The 20,925-nt window shown below is 50.6% G+C and overlaps 2 protein-coding genes across 2 annotated transcripts in view; both read left to right on the forward strand.

The window, feature by feature from the left end:
• Nucleotides 1–2,133, forward strand: part of LOC119350553 (protein ESMERALDA 1-like) — a 7,431-nt gene extending 5,298 nt beyond the window's left edge. The window contains exons 6-10 of the mRNA XM_037618323.1: nt 379–583; nt 691–858; nt 1,013–1,180; nt 1,256–1,446; nt 1,556–2,133. Coding sequence (XP_037474220.1) covers nt 379–583; nt 691–858; nt 1,013–1,180; nt 1,256–1,446; nt 1,556–1,718 — 895 coding nt within the window. The 3' untranslated portion in view covers nt 1,719–2,133. The remainder of the gene's footprint in view (nt 1–378; nt 584–690; nt 859–1,012; nt 1,181–1,255; nt 1,447–1,555) is intronic.
• Nucleotides 2,134–3,978: 1,845 nt separating this feature from the next.
• On the forward strand, nt 3,979–5,914 carry LOC119347404 (fasciclin-like arabinogalactan protein 4). The gene has a single exon (XM_037616174.1). The coding sequence runs from the start codon at nt 4,306–4,308 to the stop codon at nt 5,602–5,604; it is 1,299 nt and encodes a 432-aa protein (XP_037472071.1). The 5' UTR covers nt 3,979–4,305; the 3' UTR covers nt 5,605–5,914.
• Nucleotides 5,915–20,925: the final 15,011 nt, after the last annotated feature.

Raw genomic sequence — 20,925 nt, forward strand, 5'->3', positions numbered from 1 at the left:
AAGAATCTACATGTATTTCTGAACGTACACTACTCATGTCTACTATTTCAAGGTGAAATTCATTCTGCTAAATGGGAAAAGACAATTCAGCAGGAAAAAGGGGAAGACAAATGTTGCTATTCATGCTAAACTTCTCTTTTCTGTTTCTTCAAACACATTTTCATTTTGAATCTGCAATTTTAGAGGGGGCTTGAATACTTTATAGGCTACTGTTTATCAGAAATTAAATGTTGATTTGGTCCCCCGAATCGAAGTTTGATTGCATCGTAGCACCTCAAGAAGTGATTACACTTGATATCTCAGATTTAAAATATGATAATGTGCGTCTTTTATTATTATGCGACTGTTCCTGAAGTTATACTATGTTCTGGACTACAGATTCATCCGAATTTCTCCGTTTGCAAACCGACTCTCATTTGATGCCCCACCTGTTGTTCAACGGTTGAGATGCTTGGTGAATTTTGAAGCTTTAAAATTTTCAAACCCAATTGCTACTCTATCGGAGACTTTAATTTCTCGAATGAGAGAAAAAAGTGCTGAAAGCAATGGGAAATATATCGCAGTGCATCTTCGTTTTGAGGAGGTTTGATTTCCTTCGTGAAGATTATTTAATATTATTTGGAACTTGGGATTCACTATTTTCTGGTGTTAGGAAAATTTGGAGGCATCTATTAATTTGTTGTCTTCCAGGATATGGTTGCCTTCTCATGTTGTGTATATGATGGTGGTGACGGGGAGAAGAAGGAAATGGATGTGGCCAGAGAAATAGGTTGGCGAGGGAAGTTTACAAAGAGAGGGAAGGTAATAAGGCCAGGAGTTATAAGAATGAACGGGAAATGTCCACTTACACCTTTGGAGGTATGTCTGCATGTAATATGAAAACAGATGCTCACCGCTGTTAGCATGTTAGTGAAACTCTTGACTTCTTTATTTCTTCAGCACATTTTGGTAGTAAGACTATTTTCCGTTTAGGGTCTTGATGATCTACATGTTTATGCTACATGACCTTTAGGTTGGATTAATGCTTCGCGGGATGGGTTTCAACAATAAGACTGCAATTTATTTGGCCTCTGGAAAGATTTACAGATCAGAGAAGACCATGGCTCCTCTTCTTGAAATGTTTCCTCTTCTACAGACAAAAGAAACACTAGCATCAGATGAGGAACTTGCTCCATTTAAGGTATTTGTCTTGTCAGATGTAAGCTTTGAAATTTCATCGTATGGGCATAGTTCTAAAACGACACATTGTTGCCAGAATTTCTCCTCAAGGATGGCTGCAATAGACTATAGTGTTTGCACCTATAGTGAAGTTTTCGTGACCACACAAGGCGGAAATTTCCCTCATTTTCTGATGGGACACAGAAGATACTTGTATGGTGGACATTCAAAGACAATTAAGCCAGACAAAAGAAGGCTGGCCATACTCTTTGATAATCCATGTATCGGGTAATATACTGGACCACCCTTAGTTTATTTTTGTTTCAGAGCCTAAGCATTTACGACTCATATGCTTTATCTCTGTGGCCTTTAGTCATGCCTTGTCATTTTTATGCAGATGGAAGTCATTGAAACGTCACTTACTCAACATGAGAGCACACAGTGATGCCAAAGGGGTCGAGATGAAAAGACCAAATGAATCGATATACACATTTCCATGTCCTGACTGCATGTGCCGCTTGAACAAAACAACGCATTCGAAACCCATACACACTAGATAGTATCAGCATCTCAGTGAACTAACATATTTCTCTGGCACGCGGTATGATTTGTTCATTCTCCGTGTACTGTGCGGTGGCGATTCAACTTCACTTGCAAGCATACCTGACAGACAGGGTGTTGTACATCGATTTATGTATAGCTTGTGCCAAACAGGGATGCCTCAGATTCCCTAGTCTTAGACTATCTTGCTGCTAATCATACAGTGATTAGATCTAACGCATACCAGTAGATCCATCTGACACCTATAGAGCTCCTCCTATGAAGTTCCAGACAGATTAGTGCAGTAGTGCCCCCCTTGTACATGGCTCATTAGAATTTTGTTGTCGTACACAAATTTTGATGGAAGGCAAACATTGTAAATTTGTTATTCAACTCTTTCTCCTCTTGCTCTAGAAATGGGCATTGTTTCTGTCATGTTTACGGGGGTCTTATCCCCCTGTGTTGTAAGTTGTAACTTTGTCTGGCACTTAACCAGTATCTCTGTATGGAGCAAACGTTGGAAACTGCATGGTGCTATTACTTGATTCTTGCTTCGTCACCGTACAGCCAAAATATCTTCTTGCAGCATATAGTACTTGCCTGCCTGCTGCTTACTGCATCCACCCATCAACTTGGTGCATGATCAGTTGAGCAGGTAAACCCTTGTTTTCTGAAACAAATCTGTTTACAGCAACATATCTTGTTTGTCTATGCTGAGTAGGAGTACTCCATTGTGCTGTAGGACCGAGCATTCAAGTCTGGCAGCAGCAGTGTCAGCAGCAAAGCTTTGATCTCTGAATGTGCCTCTCACATGCACAGGGAGGGCCGTTGATAGGGATTGGGAATCTGGGGAAGGAGTCCTGCCCGTTCCTGTCAAAACGACAAGGCCCTGGCGAAGGGAGAGCAGCTGAATAGCTTTCTCTTGAAATCGGGATGGTATAGTCATTCGGAGCAGCACCACTTTTCCTCCCAGTTCTTTTCTATTATTGGGAATAAGGCGCGTCGCTGATGGCGACGGGTACGCTCCAGCCTAGTTCCGAAGAGGCAAGCAAGAGAACAGGGGGCGTCACAAATACTGCGGACTTTTGTGAATGGCGCAAGCGATTAGGCGCGGCTCATCATGGCGGAAAGGTATGGCAATGGCAACGGCAGTGGCTGGTCCACTCTTTCGTACTGACACTTCTCTCACATGCCCCGTTTCATCCCTCCCAAGATCTCTCCAGTCCATCTCGGCAGACAAACTGTAGCTAGTCTTGAAAGAACAAAAGCCTTTAGCCAAAACAGTTTTCCAAAGGAATATGTAAGGGCCCGTTTCGTTGGAAGAAATTCCAAAGGGAAAACGTATGGTCACCGGAATTTGCATGCTCGGTGGAGTAGAAGCGTTGGCCAGGGCGTAGGAATTGAACCATCAGCGCTAACATTTTTTTTTCCTCTCGTCCTTTCCGCAGGATTATCGTGGCAAGCCCATCAGATGATACAAATCATCATACAATACATTTTTGTTGTTTTCTTTTCTGAACACGCACTATCTGCCGTTCTTGTGTTTCCGCGTTGGTGCATTCCAAACACAAACAGCCCCCCTGGATGGCATAAGAGATATAGACACATAGTAATAGTAATTCAGTACTTACTACATACGTAGAGGATTTGAATGGCTGGTCTGGTCTGGTCCCCCGGGAGCATTGGAGACCCGATGAGAAACATTCTTTCCATCACGCTCGATCGGTTCCAATACAACTCTATACGAGATCTTATCAAGCTGATAGTAGTATATCACCGCTCGCTTGCGTGCTTTTGCGGCCACTTTGGAGCAAAATCAATTCGCGGTAAAGCTTAGCCTCCCTCAATCATTCTACGGTAAAGCTACTCCATCAAAATCATTTTACGGCAAAGCTACTCACTCCTTTCATAAACTGTTTTTATCCAAGCAGAGTACTCGCCTCGTCCCATGTTATCTCATCAGCACCCGGACCCGCAAAAGATTCTATCCATGCTACACTTGTCTTTATAAACTTACCATTACCGCACAGAGCCACAACAGTGGGCAATTAAACCCAGCCCGGGCCAGCATGACAGCGGGACCCACGCCGCGCCCGGGCGGACTCGGCTCCCCTGACGTACTGCAGGGCGCAGTTGGGTCGCTGACAGGTGGGCCAACTTGCGCCCTGCAGTACGAGGAGCCTCGTCCCCCCGGGGGCGCCATCATTACGGGCCTTTTCCCGAATAGTGCCGTGTGCATGGGAGCTTGGTCACTGGCTGGCAGTGTAGTCCAGTCCAGTTCTTCTCCCTCCTCGCTGGAGCCCCTGCTACACTCCACTCCAGACCCACCCACCCGCCATTAATTTCCACAAAACGCGAATCTCAACGCGCGGAACAAAGGCTTTGCACTTCCCTCGCACTGAACCCAACCAGACCCAACCCCCAGATGTTTAATCGGCCGCGATTTTTGTGCTGAGAAAAAAATAGCGCCGAGGAAATATTCATTCCACTCTGGGGCTCGGCTCGGCTCACCATCCCCCACCCCCACCGCATCTCAGGCTCACCTCACTCCTCGGGCCAGTGGTCAGTGGAGCTGCTGCTCTGCTCTGCTCCCGGCGGCGCGGCGAGATGCGGGGGCAGGGGCAGATCTCCCGCCGGCTGGTTGTTCTTATGGTGGTGGCCGGGCTGCTGCTGCTGGCGTGCGCGCCGCCGGCCGCTGCCGTGGACGTCCAGGCGGTGCTCGCGCCGTTCCCCGACCTCGCCGGCTTCGCGCGCCTGCTCGCGTCCAGCCCCGTGGCCCGGGAGCTGGCCGGGCGGTCCTCGCTGACGCTGCTCGCCGTGCCCAACGCCGACCTCCCGCAGTCGCCGTCGGCGTTCGCGGCCGCCGCGGGGGCCGACCTCGCCGACGTGCTCCGCTACCACGTCCTCCTCGAGTACCTCTCCCCCGCCGACCTCCGCCGCCTCCCGGCCGCCGGGAAGCTGGTCACCACGCTGTTCCAGACCACCGGCCGCGCCTCCGCCGACCTCGGCGCCGTCAACGTCACGGCCGCCGGGCCCAGCCTGGGCGTCGTCCGCTCGCCGGCGCCCTTCCCCGGGTCCAACGCCACCGTGCTCGGCTCCGTCACCTCCGTGCCGTACAACCTCAGCGTGCTCGCCGTGGACGGGCTCATCGTGCCGTCCGGCTTCGACCTGGCGGCGTCCGAGTCCCGGCCCCCCGCCGCCGTGAACATCACCCGCGTCCTTGCCGACGCGCGCGGGTTCAACGTGGCGGCGTCCATGCTGGAGGCGTCCGGCGTGGCGGAGGAGTTCGAGGGCGACGAGCGCGGCGCGGGCATCACGGTGTTCGTCCCCACCGACGACGCCTTCGCCAGCCTCCCCGCCGGCGACCGGCTCCAGTCCCTCCCCGCCGACCGCAAGGCCGTGGTGCTCCGCTTCCACGTCCTCCACTCCTACTACCCGCTGGGGTCGCTGGAGTCGATCGTGAACCCGCTGCAGCCGACCCTGGCCACCGAGTACGCCAGCCAGGCCGGCCGCTTCACCCTCAACATCACCCGCTCCAACGGCTCCGTGGCCATCGACACCGGCGTCGTCCAGGCCACCATCACGCGCACCGTGTTCGACCAGAACCCCGTGGCCGTCTTCGCCGTCTCCAAGGTGCTGCTCCCCAAGGAGATGTTCACCAGGGCCGACTCGGCCGCCGTCGTGGCCGCGGCCCTGGCGCCCCCGCCAGCCACCTCGAACTCGATGCCGCCGGAGCCGCCCGAGAGCGCGCGGACGCCGCCGACGAAGCTGTCCTCGCCGCCCGCGCTGCGCGGCGTGACCAGGAACGACACTGCGGTTTCGCCGCCGTCGTCGTCGTCGGCAAAGGCAGCAGCAATTGGGTGGTGGTGTATAGCATTGTTGTATCTACTGCTGCCTCTGGTATGAGATCCGGCGGTGAGCTAGTCGTCCATTGCCGTCTCCTTGCTGAGCTCAATTCTTTTTTGCCTTGCTTTTGTTACAATTGTTTCTTCTTTGTTACTCCTGCTAGTATATTACTAGGAGTTAACCTGTACACAATGGGGTTTGAAAAGTGGGGGAGAAGGTAGATGACTCGAGGTGGAGAAGATTGAGCTGCAAAGCAAAGCGGCATTCTTTTTACTGCCCGCGTCATGCTGAAAAAGGAGAAATGATCGCACCATCCTGTAAAGAATCACACGCGACCAGCCGACGACAATGTTAAATGTTGGCTCTACCAGGGCTGTTTCTCCGTGGACGCAGCGCAAGCTGCTTCCATGGCCGTTCCATTTTGCTGAATCGGGCGACGGAAGTGAGTGGGGAAGGGGATGGGATGGGGAGGTGGAGGGAGGGAGGGAGCTTGCGGCCGGGGTGCGCGCACCGGTGGCGGTGAGGGGAGAGGCGAGGGGGTGGTAGGTGGGGTGGCAGTGAGCTGGCGGGGCGTGGGGGTGGCTCGGCCGTCGTCACAGGCGTCAGCGCGCGCGCCCCCCGCTAGATTCGATCGCCTTTTCGGCTTGCGTCCGTCTCCCCGCCACCGCCACCGCCACCGCCACTTGCGTGTCCGCTTCTTGTCGCCTCCCGCCGCGTCACCCCGCGCTCTCGTCTCCACCCTCGCCGTGGCAGCGCGTGACACGACTTGCTTGTGGTCTCAGCCGTCGACTGCCCGGTAGCAGTTCAGAGCGGAAAGCGTGCCCTGCGCAACTTCTCACCCGGCCTTATCCTCATTTCGGGGACAAGCCGCGTCGCACATTCACATGCGCATCAGCGCGGCGGGGCCTCCTCGTGCCTGACACATGAATGAGCTCGAGCCCACCTCTAGTGAGCTCACTCGACCCGATCGATCTCCCTTGACATCGTCACCAGGCGAGGCATGCAGAGAAGACGACGACGATGCCCACGCCACGAGAGCGGCGATCACGCCCACACCGGCAACGGGACTGGAAACCCTTCTTCAGGTCTGTCGACGCCGCTGGTACCACGGCTTCGAGTTATTGCCTTGTCTTGCGCATCCGATCCGTGAGGGGAGGGCGAGATGCTCATCCGCTGGCTCACGGTCACTCACTCACCGGCGAGGCCTGCTTGCGTGCCTAGCTAGTGGTCTTTGTTTGGGTCCATGCGTTCGTTTTGTTGTAGTACTAGTACTTATTTTCTTTTGGTTTGTAGTTTTGCTAGCTAGCGCACGTTACGCTGGGCCCGTGTCCCGCGGTGTGCCAGCGGGAATGTGCTTTGCTTCCTCCAAGTCCATCGGGTCATCACCAGCTAGCTGCGTCGTCCTTCCTCTGTGTGCTCCGCGCTATTGCATTATTTGGGTTACCACAAAAGGGACGAATTTCTTTTTTATGGTTTTTACATGATCTGTACAAATATATGTTTGCCACCATGTGAAGAAGACAGGAAGCGTATGGCGCAAATCCATCTGATCGGGCATCGCTGCACCGATCCTGAAATCTTTAGAGTTAGTAAGGGCAACTCCAATGGGGCGACACGGATTATGTCCGTTTTTGTCCGTTGTCGCCTGTCCGGCCTAGCGGATATGAGGCGGACACAGTGGCGGAGACAAGCCTAGGGCAACTAGGGCTATAGCCCTAGGCTTAGTACTAAGATCCCTTGTAATTTCTCTCTATAATGTACTCAAAATTTTAAGAATTTTTCTTTCAAGCTTGCTGAGCCCTAGGCGTGACTGGCTGCTAGTTTCGCCACTGGGCGGACACGCTCAGCCCGTGGATGTAACCAACGCACGATGCCAAAAAAATCCATCCTGCCCGGCTCGCCCGCCCCGCTCTAGCAGCAACGCTCGCCGGCCCGCGCTCTGGCCGCGCCCGCCCGCAACCCGTGTTTTGTCCGTTGTCGCCTGTCCGCATATGAGTCAGACACACTCAGCCCGTGGATGTACCCAACGCACGATGCCAAAAAATCCATCCTATCCGGCTTGCCCGCCCCGCTCTAGCAGCAGCGCTAGCCGGCCCGCGCTCTGGCCGCGCCCGCCCACAACCCGTGTTTTGTCCGTTGTCGCCTGCCCGCCTAGCGGATATGAGGCGGACACGCTCAACCCGTGGATGTACCCAACGCACGATGCTAAAAAATCCATCATGCCCGGCTCACCCGCTGACGTTGCCATGGACCTAGGGTAGGGTCATAGGCCTGACCTATAAGCCCTATCCAAGGTCACTATCCTAGAATCAAGAACATTCAAACTGTAACAAGAGACACCGACTGAAGCAACCTTAGAGTGCAATCCACTGACCAATTATCTCACTCGGATACCCCAATTCCATTCAAACAAGATGAAGTCACTCGACCATACAAGAAACCACTCGGAGTATAGAAGACCTAGAGTCACTCAGGATGACAACGCTCAGGCGTTCACCACGTAGTCTTAAAGATCATTAATAACTCTTTATAGCTAGCGTTACCAGTAACGCCCTATCTTAATGTATATTGAACCCTGTAATGGGGGACGGCTGGGGTCCTGGCGCACTCTATATAAGCCACCCCCTCCTCTGGCACAAGGGTTTGCACCCCTTATAACACACACACTCATATTCCAGTCGACCGCCTCAGGGCACCAAGACGTAGGGCTTTTACCTCCTCCGAGAGGGGCCTGAACTCGTAAACTCATGTGTACAACCTCGCCATAGCTAGGGCCTTGCCTCCTCATACGTACCCCCTACTCTTACTGTCAGACTTAGTACCACGACAGTTGGCGCCCACCGTGGGGCAAAGCGTCTTGGCAACTTCCGGCGAGGTTGCATTTTTTCCGATCTCCATCAACATGGTTTTCGGTGGTGGTTTGGTTGTGGGCAGCGAGTTCCGACTCGGCGCCTTCACTTTCGTCACCGACGACTCCGCCTGGCTTCAAGAAGCCCCCTTCGATGTCGAGGCTCTTCCGATCCGCGGGGCGTCGCACTTCCGCGCGAGTGCCTGCGGCGTCCTTCTGCGGCAGCCGTCGACCCCATATCGGTCGGCTCCCGCATCGTCCGCACACTCCGGTGGACGCCGTCGCAAGCGATCCGGTCGGTCACGGCTCCAGCGGTGGGTAAATCATGCGGTGGCCCACCAGTCGACCACCCCACAAGTCGCGGCGATCGAGCCCGACGAATTTCTCTACGGACCATTCGATCCGTCGACTGGCTCCGTGGATACTTTTTTCGATCGCGGGAGCAGTGACCCCGCGGCAGAAGTTCTCATGGTCGACTCTCGTCGCAGCCCACCCAGGTTTCGCCGCAACAGCGACGACGGCGACGGTGGTGACCCGTCCTATGATCATGATGAGCACGAGCCCCAACCTCTCAATTCGCAGTAGAGGGAAGAGTTGCACCACCGCAACGTGGAGGCGCTCCAGACCCCTATGGTGGGGGAGACTGCCGAGGCTCGGGCCTTGGAGGCTGCGCACCTGGCCACGTTGGCCGAGTGTGCACATCTGGAGAACTTCCAATATTCTCTTGACGAACGCGCCCGTCAACTGATCCCCGAATCCAGTCGACGACAACGACAATTGTTTCCGCCTGAACCCCAGGTATACCGCACTCTGATCCAGAATCTTACAACTACTGCATGTATAGCAGAATCTATTTAGCCGTCCTGTTCAGAGGCTGGAAGAGGCTTGGAGCAGGTCCGAGCGTTTCTCCGGGAGGCAGGAGATTAAAACTCAGCCGTTTCTCAGTCGCGCAACAGGATCCACAGCAGGTCAGTGAGAGCAGACACAGTTCAGTCGGCACACAGTCCTGGGTCGCCTTTGCGACGTGAAGATCGTGATCACCGTCGAGATTGGCACCTGGGAAGAGTCCATAGAGAATTTGATCGTGAGTATGCCCGTGACAACCACCGTCGAGTGCCTTCGCCCCCTCCGAGGGGCGGGTCATATGCGCCCCGGCGGTATGACGCAGGCGCCCGTATGGGAATGAGCACACAGTTCCAGTCGACCCAAGAGAGCCTGGGTTCGATGCAAGATCAATCCTTGTGCAAGGTTTGATCGACAGGAATAGAGCATACAGAGAAGGGCTGGATAGAGATTGACCCAGTGGAAGCAGAGTGCACGTTTCCGGCCCCGAGTGCTTCGGAAGAGCCATCCGAGCCGCTGGGATCCCTCACAACTTCAGGTTGGCGACGGGCGTAAGTAAGTTCACCAGAGAGTCGAAGCCCGACACTTGGTTGGAGGATTACCAAGTGGCAATGCACATTGGTGGTGGCAACAATGAGGTGGCAATGAAACACCCCCCTTTGATGCTTGAGGGTTCTGTCAGAGCTTGGTTGAATTAGTTGGCCCTTGGGAGCATTTTCAATTGGGAAGAGTTAGCCCGAGTGTTTACCAAAACATTCGAGGGCACCTGCAAGCGACCCGCTGGTTTGGCAGAGTTGCAACATTGTGTCCAGAAGTAGAATGAGACTTTGAGAGATTATATCCAGAGATGGACTACCCTTCATCATACAGTGGAGAATGTATCATAGCACCAAGCAGTTTGCGCCTTTAAAGAAGGCGTCTGGTACAGAGAGCTCAACTTCAAGTTTGGTCAGATCGGGGACATGTCTCTGACTCAGATGATGGAGATAGCCACTCGGTATGCTAACGACGAAGAAGAATATCGACTCAGGAGCGGCAAAAACAAATCAATCGCCCAGGACACCGAAGGAGGAAACTCCAGTCGGAAGCAGAAACGCAAAGCTGAGTCTGCAGGTCCTGCTGAGGCAGCAGTTTTGAATCAAGGGAAGTTCAAGGGGAAGCCTAAAGGGCCTTGGACCCCCCAAAAGTGAAAGATCAAGCGGGAAATGATGTGCTTGAATTACCATGTCATATACACACCAAAAAAGATGAAGAGGGAAACTTGATTCTTCCCAAGCATACCACTCGACAGTGTCGACTCCTGATTCAGAGTTTCCGAGAGGGCCAACCCAGTGAAAAGGAAAAAGAGTCTGATAAGGAGGAGGACAAAGAGGAAGATGGCAGTTACCCCAACATCAATGCCACTTTGGTGATTTTTGCTGACCTCGAGAGCAAAATCGACTGAAAGTTATCAACAAAGAAGTAAACATGGTTGCTCCGGCAATGACGACGTATTTGAAGTGGTCAAAAAACCCCATTACATTTGACCAGTCTGACCATCCAGTGCACGTTGCTACCCCTGGACGACAAGCGTTGGTGGTCGACCCAGTCTTTGAGGGCACTCGACTGACCAAGGTTTTGATGGACGGTGGCAGTGGTTTAAATATACTAAATGCAGAGGCCCTCCGAGGGATGGGCATTCCGATGTCCAAGCTCAGTGAGAGCAACATGAGATTCCATGGTGTCATCCCAGGAAAGAAAGCCGATTCACTCGGTTAGATCACTCTTGATGTGGTTTTTGGTGATTCAAAGAATTACCGCAAGGAAAAGTTGACGTTTGAGGTGGTGGATTTTGACAGTGCCTATCATGCTATTCTAGGTAGGCCTGCTTATGCTCGTTTCATGGCTCGACCGTGTTACGTGTACCTCAAATTGAAGATGCCTGGCCCCAGAGGCGTGATCGCAGTCACTGGAAATCGGCAGAGGGAAGAAGATTGCCTCCAGAAAGGCTCAAAGATCGCCGATGAACAGATGGCAGTAGTAGAAATGCAAGAATACCAGAAGAATGCAGATCCGAGTGATTTGTTGCGTGCCAAGAGGCCTGCTTCAGAGTCTGCATTTCAGTCGTCTGGTGAAACAAAACCAGTTCACATTCACCCGATCAATCCCAATGCTGCTCCGACTCATATCTCAACAACGCTCAACAGCAAATAGGAAGAAGCACTCATCCAGTTCCTCCGTGAGAATTGTGACATCTTCGCATGGAAACCATCAGACATGCCGGGTGTACCCAGGGGACTGGCTGAGCATCGTTTGCGGGTCAACCCGAAAGCAAAAACTGTTAAAGAGCATCTCCATCGGTCCGCCGCGGAGAAGAGGAAGACAATTGGCGAGGAGGTGGCTCGGCTTTTGGCAGCTACCACTTCGAGTGGCTCGCCAATGTTGTTATGGTCCCCAAGAAAGATAGGTCGCTTCGAATGTGTATTGATTTCAAGCATATCAATCGGGCATGCCCGGAAGATCATTTTCCTCTGCCCCGCATCAACCAGATAGTCGACTCAACTGCGGGGTGTGAGTGCTTGTCCTTTTTGGATGCTTATTCCGGGTACCATCAGATCCGATTGTATGGACCTGACGAAATAAAAACAGCTTTCATCACCCCATTCGGGTGTTTTTGCTATGTTACTATGCCCTTTGGCCTTAAGAATGCTGGTGGCACGTTCATGTGCATGATTCAGAAGTGCCTGCTCACTTAAATCAGTTGGAATGTGGAAGCGTACATGGATGACATCATGGTTAAGTCATGCAAAGGTTCCGACCTACTGACTGACCTCGCTGAAACTTTTGCCAACTTAAGAAGATATGATATCAAGCTCAATCCGTCAAAGTGCACATTCGGAGTCCCAGGTGGAAAGTTACTCAGTTTCCTCGTTTCCAAACGAGGAACCGACGCAAACCAAGAGAAGGTTGGCGCAATCCTCCGAATAAAACGCCCTATGTGTGTACACGATGTTCAGAAGCTTACTGGTTGTTTGGCTGCATTGAGTCGATTCATCTCGTGCCTCGGTGAAAAGGCATCACCTCTTTATCGACTGATGAAGAAGTCTAACAAGTTCAAGTGGAATGATGAAGCTGAAGCAGCGCTTGAAGAGCTCAAAGCTCTGCTTTCCACCCAGCCGGTGCTTGCCGCTCCAATCAGCAAAGAGCCTTTACTGCTTTACATCGCAGCCACTTGACAAGTTGTCAGCACAGTGCTCACGGTCGAGCGGGAAGAAGAAGGCAAAGCCTACAAAGTTCAGCGCCCTATGTATTATATTTCTGAAGTCTTGACTCTGTCCAAACAGAGATATCCTCATTACCAGAAGCTTGTTTATTGAATTTACTTGACCACGAAGAAAGTTGCACACTACTTCTCAGACCACTCGGTTTCAGTCGTCAGCGATGCTCCATTATCAGAAATTCTGAACAATAGGGATGCAACTGGTCGAGTGGCAAAGTGGGTAATTGAACTCCTTCCGTTGGATATCAAGTTTGAGGCAAAGAAAGCCATCAAGTCCCAAGCAATAGAGGATTTCCTCGCAGAGTGGATTGAACAACAGCAACCGACTCAGATTCACTCGAAGCATTGGACTATGTTCTTTGATGGGTCCAAGATGTTAAATGGCTCTAGTGTAGGAGTGGTTTTGTTATCCCCAAGAGGTGACAAGCTCAACTATGTCCTCCAGGTTCACTTTGATTCTTCAAACAATGAAGCTAAGTATGAGGCACTGTTGTATGGGCTGCGTATGGCCATTTCACTCGGTGTCCAACGCTTGATGGTCTACGGCGAATCAGACTTAGTGGTCAATCAAGTAATGAAGGAATGGGACATCAGGAATCCAACAATGACCGGTTATTGCAATGCAGTAAGAAAGCTAGAGAAGAAGTTTGAAGGGTTAGAGCTCCACCACATACCTCGAATCAAGAATCAAGCTGTTGATGACCTGGCAAAGATAGGTTCCACTCGAAAGCCTATCCCCAGTAATGTGTTCTTGGAGCATCTCCACACCCCGTCAGTACAAGAAGATCCCTTCAAGGAAGAGCCCCCGCAACCGATAAGTTCAACCAATCCCACTAAGATCAAGGTCCCGGCTGTAGTCAACTTGGTCATGGAAGTTTTAGTGATCACGCTTGACTGGACGGTGCCATATATCACGTACCTGCTCAGGCAGGAACTCCCAGAAGAAGAAGATGAGGCCCGCCAGATCATCCGTCAATCCAAAGCTTTCACCATGATAAGAGGGCAGCTTTATAGGGAAAGTGTCACAGGAGTGGCTCAGCGTTGCATCTCCCCAGAAGAAGGTCGAATGATTTTAAATGAAATCCACTCGGGGACCTGTGGTCACCATGCATCCTCTCGGACCATCGTGGCCAAAGCATACCGAGCGGGATTCTATTGGTCGCGTGCAAATGAGATGGCAAAAGATATAGTCGACAAGTGCGCAGGCTGCTAGTTCTACTCCGACATGTCTCACAAGTCTGCATCTGCCTTGAAGACTATTCCACTCGACTGGCCGTTCGTAGTCTGGGGGTTAGATATGGTTAGACCCTTCAAGACCGACATAAGTGGTTTCACTCATTTGCTCGTGGCACTCGACAAATTCACCAAATGGATCAAAGCCAAGCCCATCAAGAACTGCCATTAGTTTCATCAAGGAGTTGATATTCAGATATGGAGTCCCTCACAGCATTATCACAGATAATGGCTCCAACTTTGATTCTGATGAGTTCATGGTGTTTTGTGCTTCCCAAGGCACTCGGGTCGACTACGCATATGTTGCGCACCCGCAGTCGAATGGGAAAGCAGAAAGGGCAAATGGTTTGATCCTTCAAGGGCTGAAACCCCGACTGATGCATGACCTCAAGCACGCTGCTGGAGCCTAAGTGACTGAGTTGCCATCCGTCTTATGGGGATTGAGAACAACTCCGAACCGGTCGATTGATCGAACCCCTTTCTTCATGGTGTATGGTGCTGAAGCTGTGCTGCCGAGTGACTTGCTGCACAACGCTCCCCGAGTGGAACTCTTCTCAGAAGCTAAAGCAGAACAGGCATTCCAAGATGCAGTTGATCTCCTGGAGGAGGAACTTGAGATGGCTCTGATCCGGTCGACCATCTACCAACAAGACCTGCTCGATTCCATGCCCATAATGTCAAAGGTCAAGCATTCCAGGAAGGAGACCTTGTGCTCCGAGTGCATCAGAAACGACCTCACAAGCTCGCTCCGGCCTGGGAAGGTCCATTCATCATCACCAAGGTGCTCCATAATGGGGCGTATCACCTCTACAACGTAGTCAAGAAAGAAGATGAGCCACACTCGTGGAATGTGGAGCTGCTCTGCCATTTCTATACCTAAATCAGTCGGATCGATGAGTTGTAATAAGAATCCTTCAATTTGCTTATCAAAGACAAGAGTTTTGCAGTATCTTAATGATTGTTTTCCTGTAAACACATGTGTTCAAATCCCCAGTGGGTGGCTTAGCCGCGAACCTGATTCGCCTAAGTTTCAAAACCACTCCGAGTGAAGAGCAACCCTCTCACTCGGAGGCTTAGCCGCGAACCTGATTCGCCTAAGTTTCAAAACCACTCCGAGTGAAGAGCAACCCTCTCACTCAGAGGCTTAGTCGCGAACCTTATTCGCCTAAGTTTCAAAACCACTCCGAGTGGAGAATAATCCTCCCACTCGGGGGCTTAGCTGCGACCCCGTACTTGCCTAAGTTAAAAAAACCATTCCGAGTGGAGAGCAATCCTCCCACTCAGGGGCTTAGCTGCGACCCCGTACTCGCCTAAGTTAAAAAATAACTCCGAGTGGAGAGCAATACTCCCACTCGGGGGCTTAGCTGCGACCCCGTACTCGCCTAAGTTAAAAAACCATTCCGAGTGGAGAGCAATCCTCCCACTTGGAGGCTTAGCTGCGACCTCGTACTCGCCTGAGTTAAAAAACCATTCCGAGTGGAGAGCAATCCTCCCACTCGGGGGCTTAGCTGCAACCCCGTACTCGCCTATGTTTAAAAACCATTCCGAGTGGAGAGCAATCCTCCCACTTGGGGGCTTAGCTGCGACCCCGTACTCACCTAAGTTTAAAAACCACTCCAAGTGATGAGCAACCCTCTCATTCGGAGGCTTAGCTGCGACCCCGTCCTCGCCTAAGTCACAAAGATCCTCTGAGCTGCGTCACAAGTACAACGTCCGCTCCATCTTGATCCGCAAGGACGACGAGGTTCCAATCGAGCACGTCATTGGAGCTGCATCACAAGTACAACGTCCGCTCCATCCTGATCCACAAGGACGATGAGGTGCCTGTTGGGGAACGTTGCAGAAAATTAAAATTTTTCCTACGGTTTCACCAAGATGCATCTATGAGTTCATCTAAGCAACGAGTCATGGGAGAGAGATTGCATCTACATACCACTTGTAGATCGCGTGCGGAAGCGTTCAAGGGAACGGTGATGATGGAGTCGTACTCGCCGTGATTCAAATCACCAATGACCAAGTGCTGAACGGACAGCACCTCCGCGTTCAACACACGTACAGTACGGACGACGTCTCCTCCTTCTTGATCCAGCAAGGGGGAAGGAGAGGTTGAGGAAGAAGGCTCCAGCAGCAGCACGACAGCGTGATGATGGTGGAGAGGCAGTACTCCGACAGGGCTTCGCCAAGCGCTCAACGGAGGAGGAGAGGTGTTGGGGAGGGGAGGGGCTGCACCTTGGATCAGGTGTTCAGCCCTCCCCTCGTCCCTCTATTTATAGGGGAAGGGGGAAGGGGGCCGGCCCCCTCTAGATGTGATCTAGAGGGGGGGCGGCGACCAGGGAGGGGGGCTTGCCCCCCAAGCAAGGGGGTGCGCCCCCACTAGGGTTCCCCCCCCCAACCCTAGGCGCATGGGCCCAAGGGGGGGGGGCGTGCCCAGCCCTCCAGGGGCTGGTTCCCTGCCCCATGCGGCCCATGAGGCCCTCCGAGAGGGGTGGCCCCTCCCGGTGGACCCCCGGAACCCTTTCGCTGGCCCCGATACAATACCGATATGCCCCCGAAACTTTCCGGTGTCCGCATGACAACTTCCCATATATAAATCTTTACCTCCGGACCCTTCCGGAACTCCTCGTGATGTCCGGGATCTCATCCGGGACTCCGAACAACATTCGGTAATCACATACAAGTCTTCCTTATAACCCTAGCGTCACCGAACCTTAAGTGTGTAGACCCTACGGGTTTGGAAGACATGCAGACATGACCGAGACGGCTCTCCGGCCAATAACCAACAACGGGATCTGGATACCCATGTTGGCTCCCACATACTCCTCGATGATCTCATCGGATGAACCACGATGTCAAGGATTCAAACAACCCCGTATACTATTCCCTTTGTCAGGCGGTATGTTACTTGCCCGAGATTCGATCGTCGGTATCCTAATACCTCGTTCAATCTCGTTACCGGCAAGTCACTTTACTCGTACCGTAATGCATGATCCCGTGACCAGACACTTGGTCACTTTGAGCTCATTATGATGATGCACTACCGAGTGGGCCCAGTGATACCTCTCCGTAATACGGAGTGACAAATCCCAGTCTCGATCCGTGTCAACCCAACAGACACTTTCGGAGATACCTGTAGTGCACCTTTATAGTCACCCAGTTAAGTTGTGACGTTTGGTACACCCAAAGCACTCCTACGGTATCTGGGAGTTACACGATCTCATGGTCTAAGGAAGATATACTTGACATTGGAAAAGCTCTAGCAAAACGAACTACACGATCTTGTGCTATGCTTAGGATTGGGTCTTGTCCATCACATCATTCTCCTAATGATGTGATCCCGTTGTCAACGACATCTAATGTCCATAGTCAGGAAACCATGGCTATCTGTTGACCAACGAGCTAGTCAACTAGAGGCTTACTAGGGACGTATTTGGTAGAGCTTTAACGCCTTTACACGTGTATTATGATTTCCGGATAATACAATTATAGCATGAATAAAAGACAATTATCATGAACAAGGAAATATAATAATAATCCTTTTATTATTGCCTCTAGGGCATATTTCCAACAGTCTCCCACTTGCACTAGAGTCAATAATCTAGTTACATTGTGATGAATCGAACACCCATAGAGTTCTGGTGTTGATCATGTTTTGCTCGCGAAAGAGGTTTAGTCAACGGATCTGCGACATTCAGATCCGTATGTACTTTGCAAATATCTATGTCTCCATCTTGAACATTTTTACGGATGGAGTTGAAACGACGCTTGATGTGCCTGGTCTTCTTGTGAAACCTGGGCTCCTTGGCAAGGGCAATAGCTCCAGTGTTGTCACAGAAGAGTTTGATCGGCCCCGACGCATTGGGTATGACTCCTAGGTCGGTGATGAACTCCTTCACCCAGATTGCTTCATGCGCTGCCTCCGAGGCTGCCATGTACTCCGCTTCACATGTAGATCCCGCCACGACGCTCTGCTTGCAGCTGCACCAGCTTACTGCTCCACCATTCAACATATACACGTATCCGGTTTGTGACTTAGAGTCATCCAGATCTGTGTCGAAGCTAGCGTCGACGTAACCCTTTACGACGAGCTCTTCGTCACCTCCATAAACGAGAAACATGTCCTTTGTCCTTTTCAGGTACTTCAGGATATTCTTGACCGCTGTCTAGTGTTCCTTGCCGGGATTACTTTGGTACCTTCCTACCAAACTTACGGCAAGGTTTACATCAGGTCTGGTACACAGCATGGCATACATAATAGATCCTATGGCTGAGGCATAGGGGATGACACTCATCTCTTCTTTATCTTTTGCCGTGGTTGGGCATTGAGCCGAGCTCAATCTCACACCTTGCAATACAGGCAAGAACCCTTTCTTGGACTGATCCATTTTGAACTTCTTCAAAATCTTATCAAGGTATGTGCTTTGTGAAAGACCTATGGGGCGTCTCGATCTATCCCTATAGATCTTGATGCCTAATATGTAAGCAGCTTCTCCAAGGTCCTTCATTGAAAAACACTTATTCAAGTAGGCCTTAATGCTGTCCAAGAATTCTATATCATTTACAATCAAAAGTATGTCATCTACATATAATATGAGAAATGCTACAAAGCTCCCACTCACTTTCTTGTAAACGCAGGCTTCTCCATAAGTCGGCATAAACCCAAACGCTTTGATCATCTCATCAAAGCGAATGTTCCAACTCCGAGATGCTTGCACCAGCCCATAAATGGATCGCTGGAGCTTGCATACTTTGCTAGCATTCTTAGGATAAAACCTTCCGGCTGCATCATATACAACTCTTCCTTAAGATAACCGTTAAGGAATGCCGTTTTGACGTCCATCTGCCATATCTCATAATCATAGTATGCGGCAATTGCTAACATGATTCAGACGGACTTAAGCTTCGCTACAGGAGAGAAAGTCTCATCGTAGTCAATCCCTTGAACTTGCCGATAACCCTTAGCGACAAGTCGAGCTTTATAGATGGTGACATTACCATCCGCGTCCGTCTTCTTCTTAAAGATCCATTTGTTTTCTATCGCTCGCCGATCATCGGGCAAGTCAGCCAAAGTCCATACTTTGTTTTCATACATGGATTCTATCTCGGATTGCATGGCTTCTAGCCATTTGTTGGAATCAGGGCCCGCCATCGCTTCTTCATAGTTTGAAGGTTCACCGTTGTCTAACAACATGATTTCCAGGACAGGGTTGCCATACCACTCTGGTGTGGAACGTGTCCTTGTGGACCTACGAAGTTCAGTAGCAACTTGATCCGAAGTACCTTAATCATCATCATTAATTTCCTCTCCAGTTGGTGTAGGCACCACAGGAACATTTTCCTGAGCTGCACTACTTTTCGGTTCAAGAGGTAGTACTTCATCGAGTTCTACTTTCCTCCCACTTACTCCTTTCGAGAGAAACTCTTTTTCCAGAAAGGATCCGTTCTTGGCAACAAAGATCTTGCCCTCGGATCTTAAGTGGAAGGTATACCCAATGGTTTCCTTAGGGTATCCTATGAAGACACATTTTTCCGACTTGGGTTCGAGCTTTTCAGGTTGAAGTTTCTTGACATAAGCATCACATCCCCAAACTTTTAGAAACGACAGCTTAGGTTTCTTCCCAAACCATAATTCATACGGTGTTGTCTCAACGGATTTAGACGGTGCCCTATTTAAAGTGAATGTAGCTGTCTCTAGAGCGTATCCCCAGAATGATAGCGGTAAATCGGTAAGAGACATCATAGATCGCACCATATCCAATAGAGTGCGATTACGACGTTCGGACACACCGTTACATTGAGGTGTTCCAGGCGGCGTGAGTTGTGAAACGATTCCACATTTCCTTAAGTGTGTACCAAATTCGTGACTTAAGTATTCTCCTCCATGATCTGATCGTAGGAACTTTATCTTTCGGTCATGTTGATTCTCTACCTCATTCTGAAATTCCTTGAACTTTTCAAAGGTCTCAGACTTGTGTTTCATCAAGTAGACATACCCATATCTACTCAAGTCATCAGTGAGAGTGAGAACATAACGATATCCTCCGCGAGCCTCAACGCTCATTGGACCGCACACATCGGTATGTATGATTTCCAATAAGTTGGTTGCTCGCTCCATTGTTCCGGAGAACGGAGTCTTGGTCATTTTACCTATGAGGCATGGTTCGCATGTGTCAAATGATTCATAATCGAGAGACTCTAAAAGTCCATTAGCATGGAGCTTCTTCATGCGCTTGACACCAATGTGACCAAGGCGGCAGTGCCGCAAGTATGTGGGACTATCGTTATCAACTTTACATCTTTTGGTATTCACACTATGAATATGTGTAACATTACGTTCGACATTCATTAAGAATAAACCATTGACCATCGGGGCATGACCATAAAACATATCTCTCATATAAATAGAACAACCATTATTCTTGGATTTAAATGAGTAGCCATCTCGCATTAAACGAGATCCAGATACAATGTTCATGCTCAAACTTGGCACTAAATAACAATTATTGAGGTTTAAAACTAATCCCGTAGGTAAATGTAGAGGTAGCGTGCCGACGGCGATCACATCGACCTTGGAACCATTCCCGACGCGCATCGTCACCTCGTCCTTCACCAGTCTCCGCTTATTCCGCAGCTCTTGCTGTGAGTTACAAATATGAGCAACGGCACCGGTATCAAATACCCAGGAGTTACTACGAGTACTGGTAAGGTACACATCAATTACATGTATATCAAATATACCTTTAGTGTTGCCGGCCTTCTTGTCCGCTAAGTATTTGGGGTAGTTCCGCTTCCAGTGACCCTTCCCTTTGCAATAAAAGCACTCAGTCTCAGGCTTGGGTCCATTCTTTGACTTCTTCCCGGCAACTGGCTTACCGGGCACGACAACATCTTTGTCGTCCTTCTTGAAGTTCTTCTTACCCTTGTGCTTCTTGAACTTAGTGGTCTTATTGACCATCAACACTTGATGTTCTTTCTTGATTTCAACCTCTGCTGACTTCAGCATTGAGAATACTTCAGGAATGGTCTTCACCATCCCTTGCATATTGTAGTTCAACACAAAGCTCTTGTAGCTCGGTGGGAGCGACTGAAGGATTCTGTCAATGACCGCCTCGTCCGGGAGGTTGATCTCCAGCTGGGACAGGCGGTTGTGCAACCCAGACATTTTGAGTATGTGCTCACTGACAGAACTATTTTCCTCCAT

This window comes from Triticum dicoccoides, chromosome 1B (assembly GCF_002162155.2).
Source record: "Triticum dicoccoides isolate Atlit2015 ecotype Zavitan chromosome 1B, WEW_v2.0, whole genome shotgun sequence".
In the NCBI taxonomy this organism is placed as follows: domain Eukaryota; kingdom Viridiplantae; phylum Streptophyta; class Magnoliopsida; order Poales; family Poaceae; genus Triticum; species Triticum dicoccoides.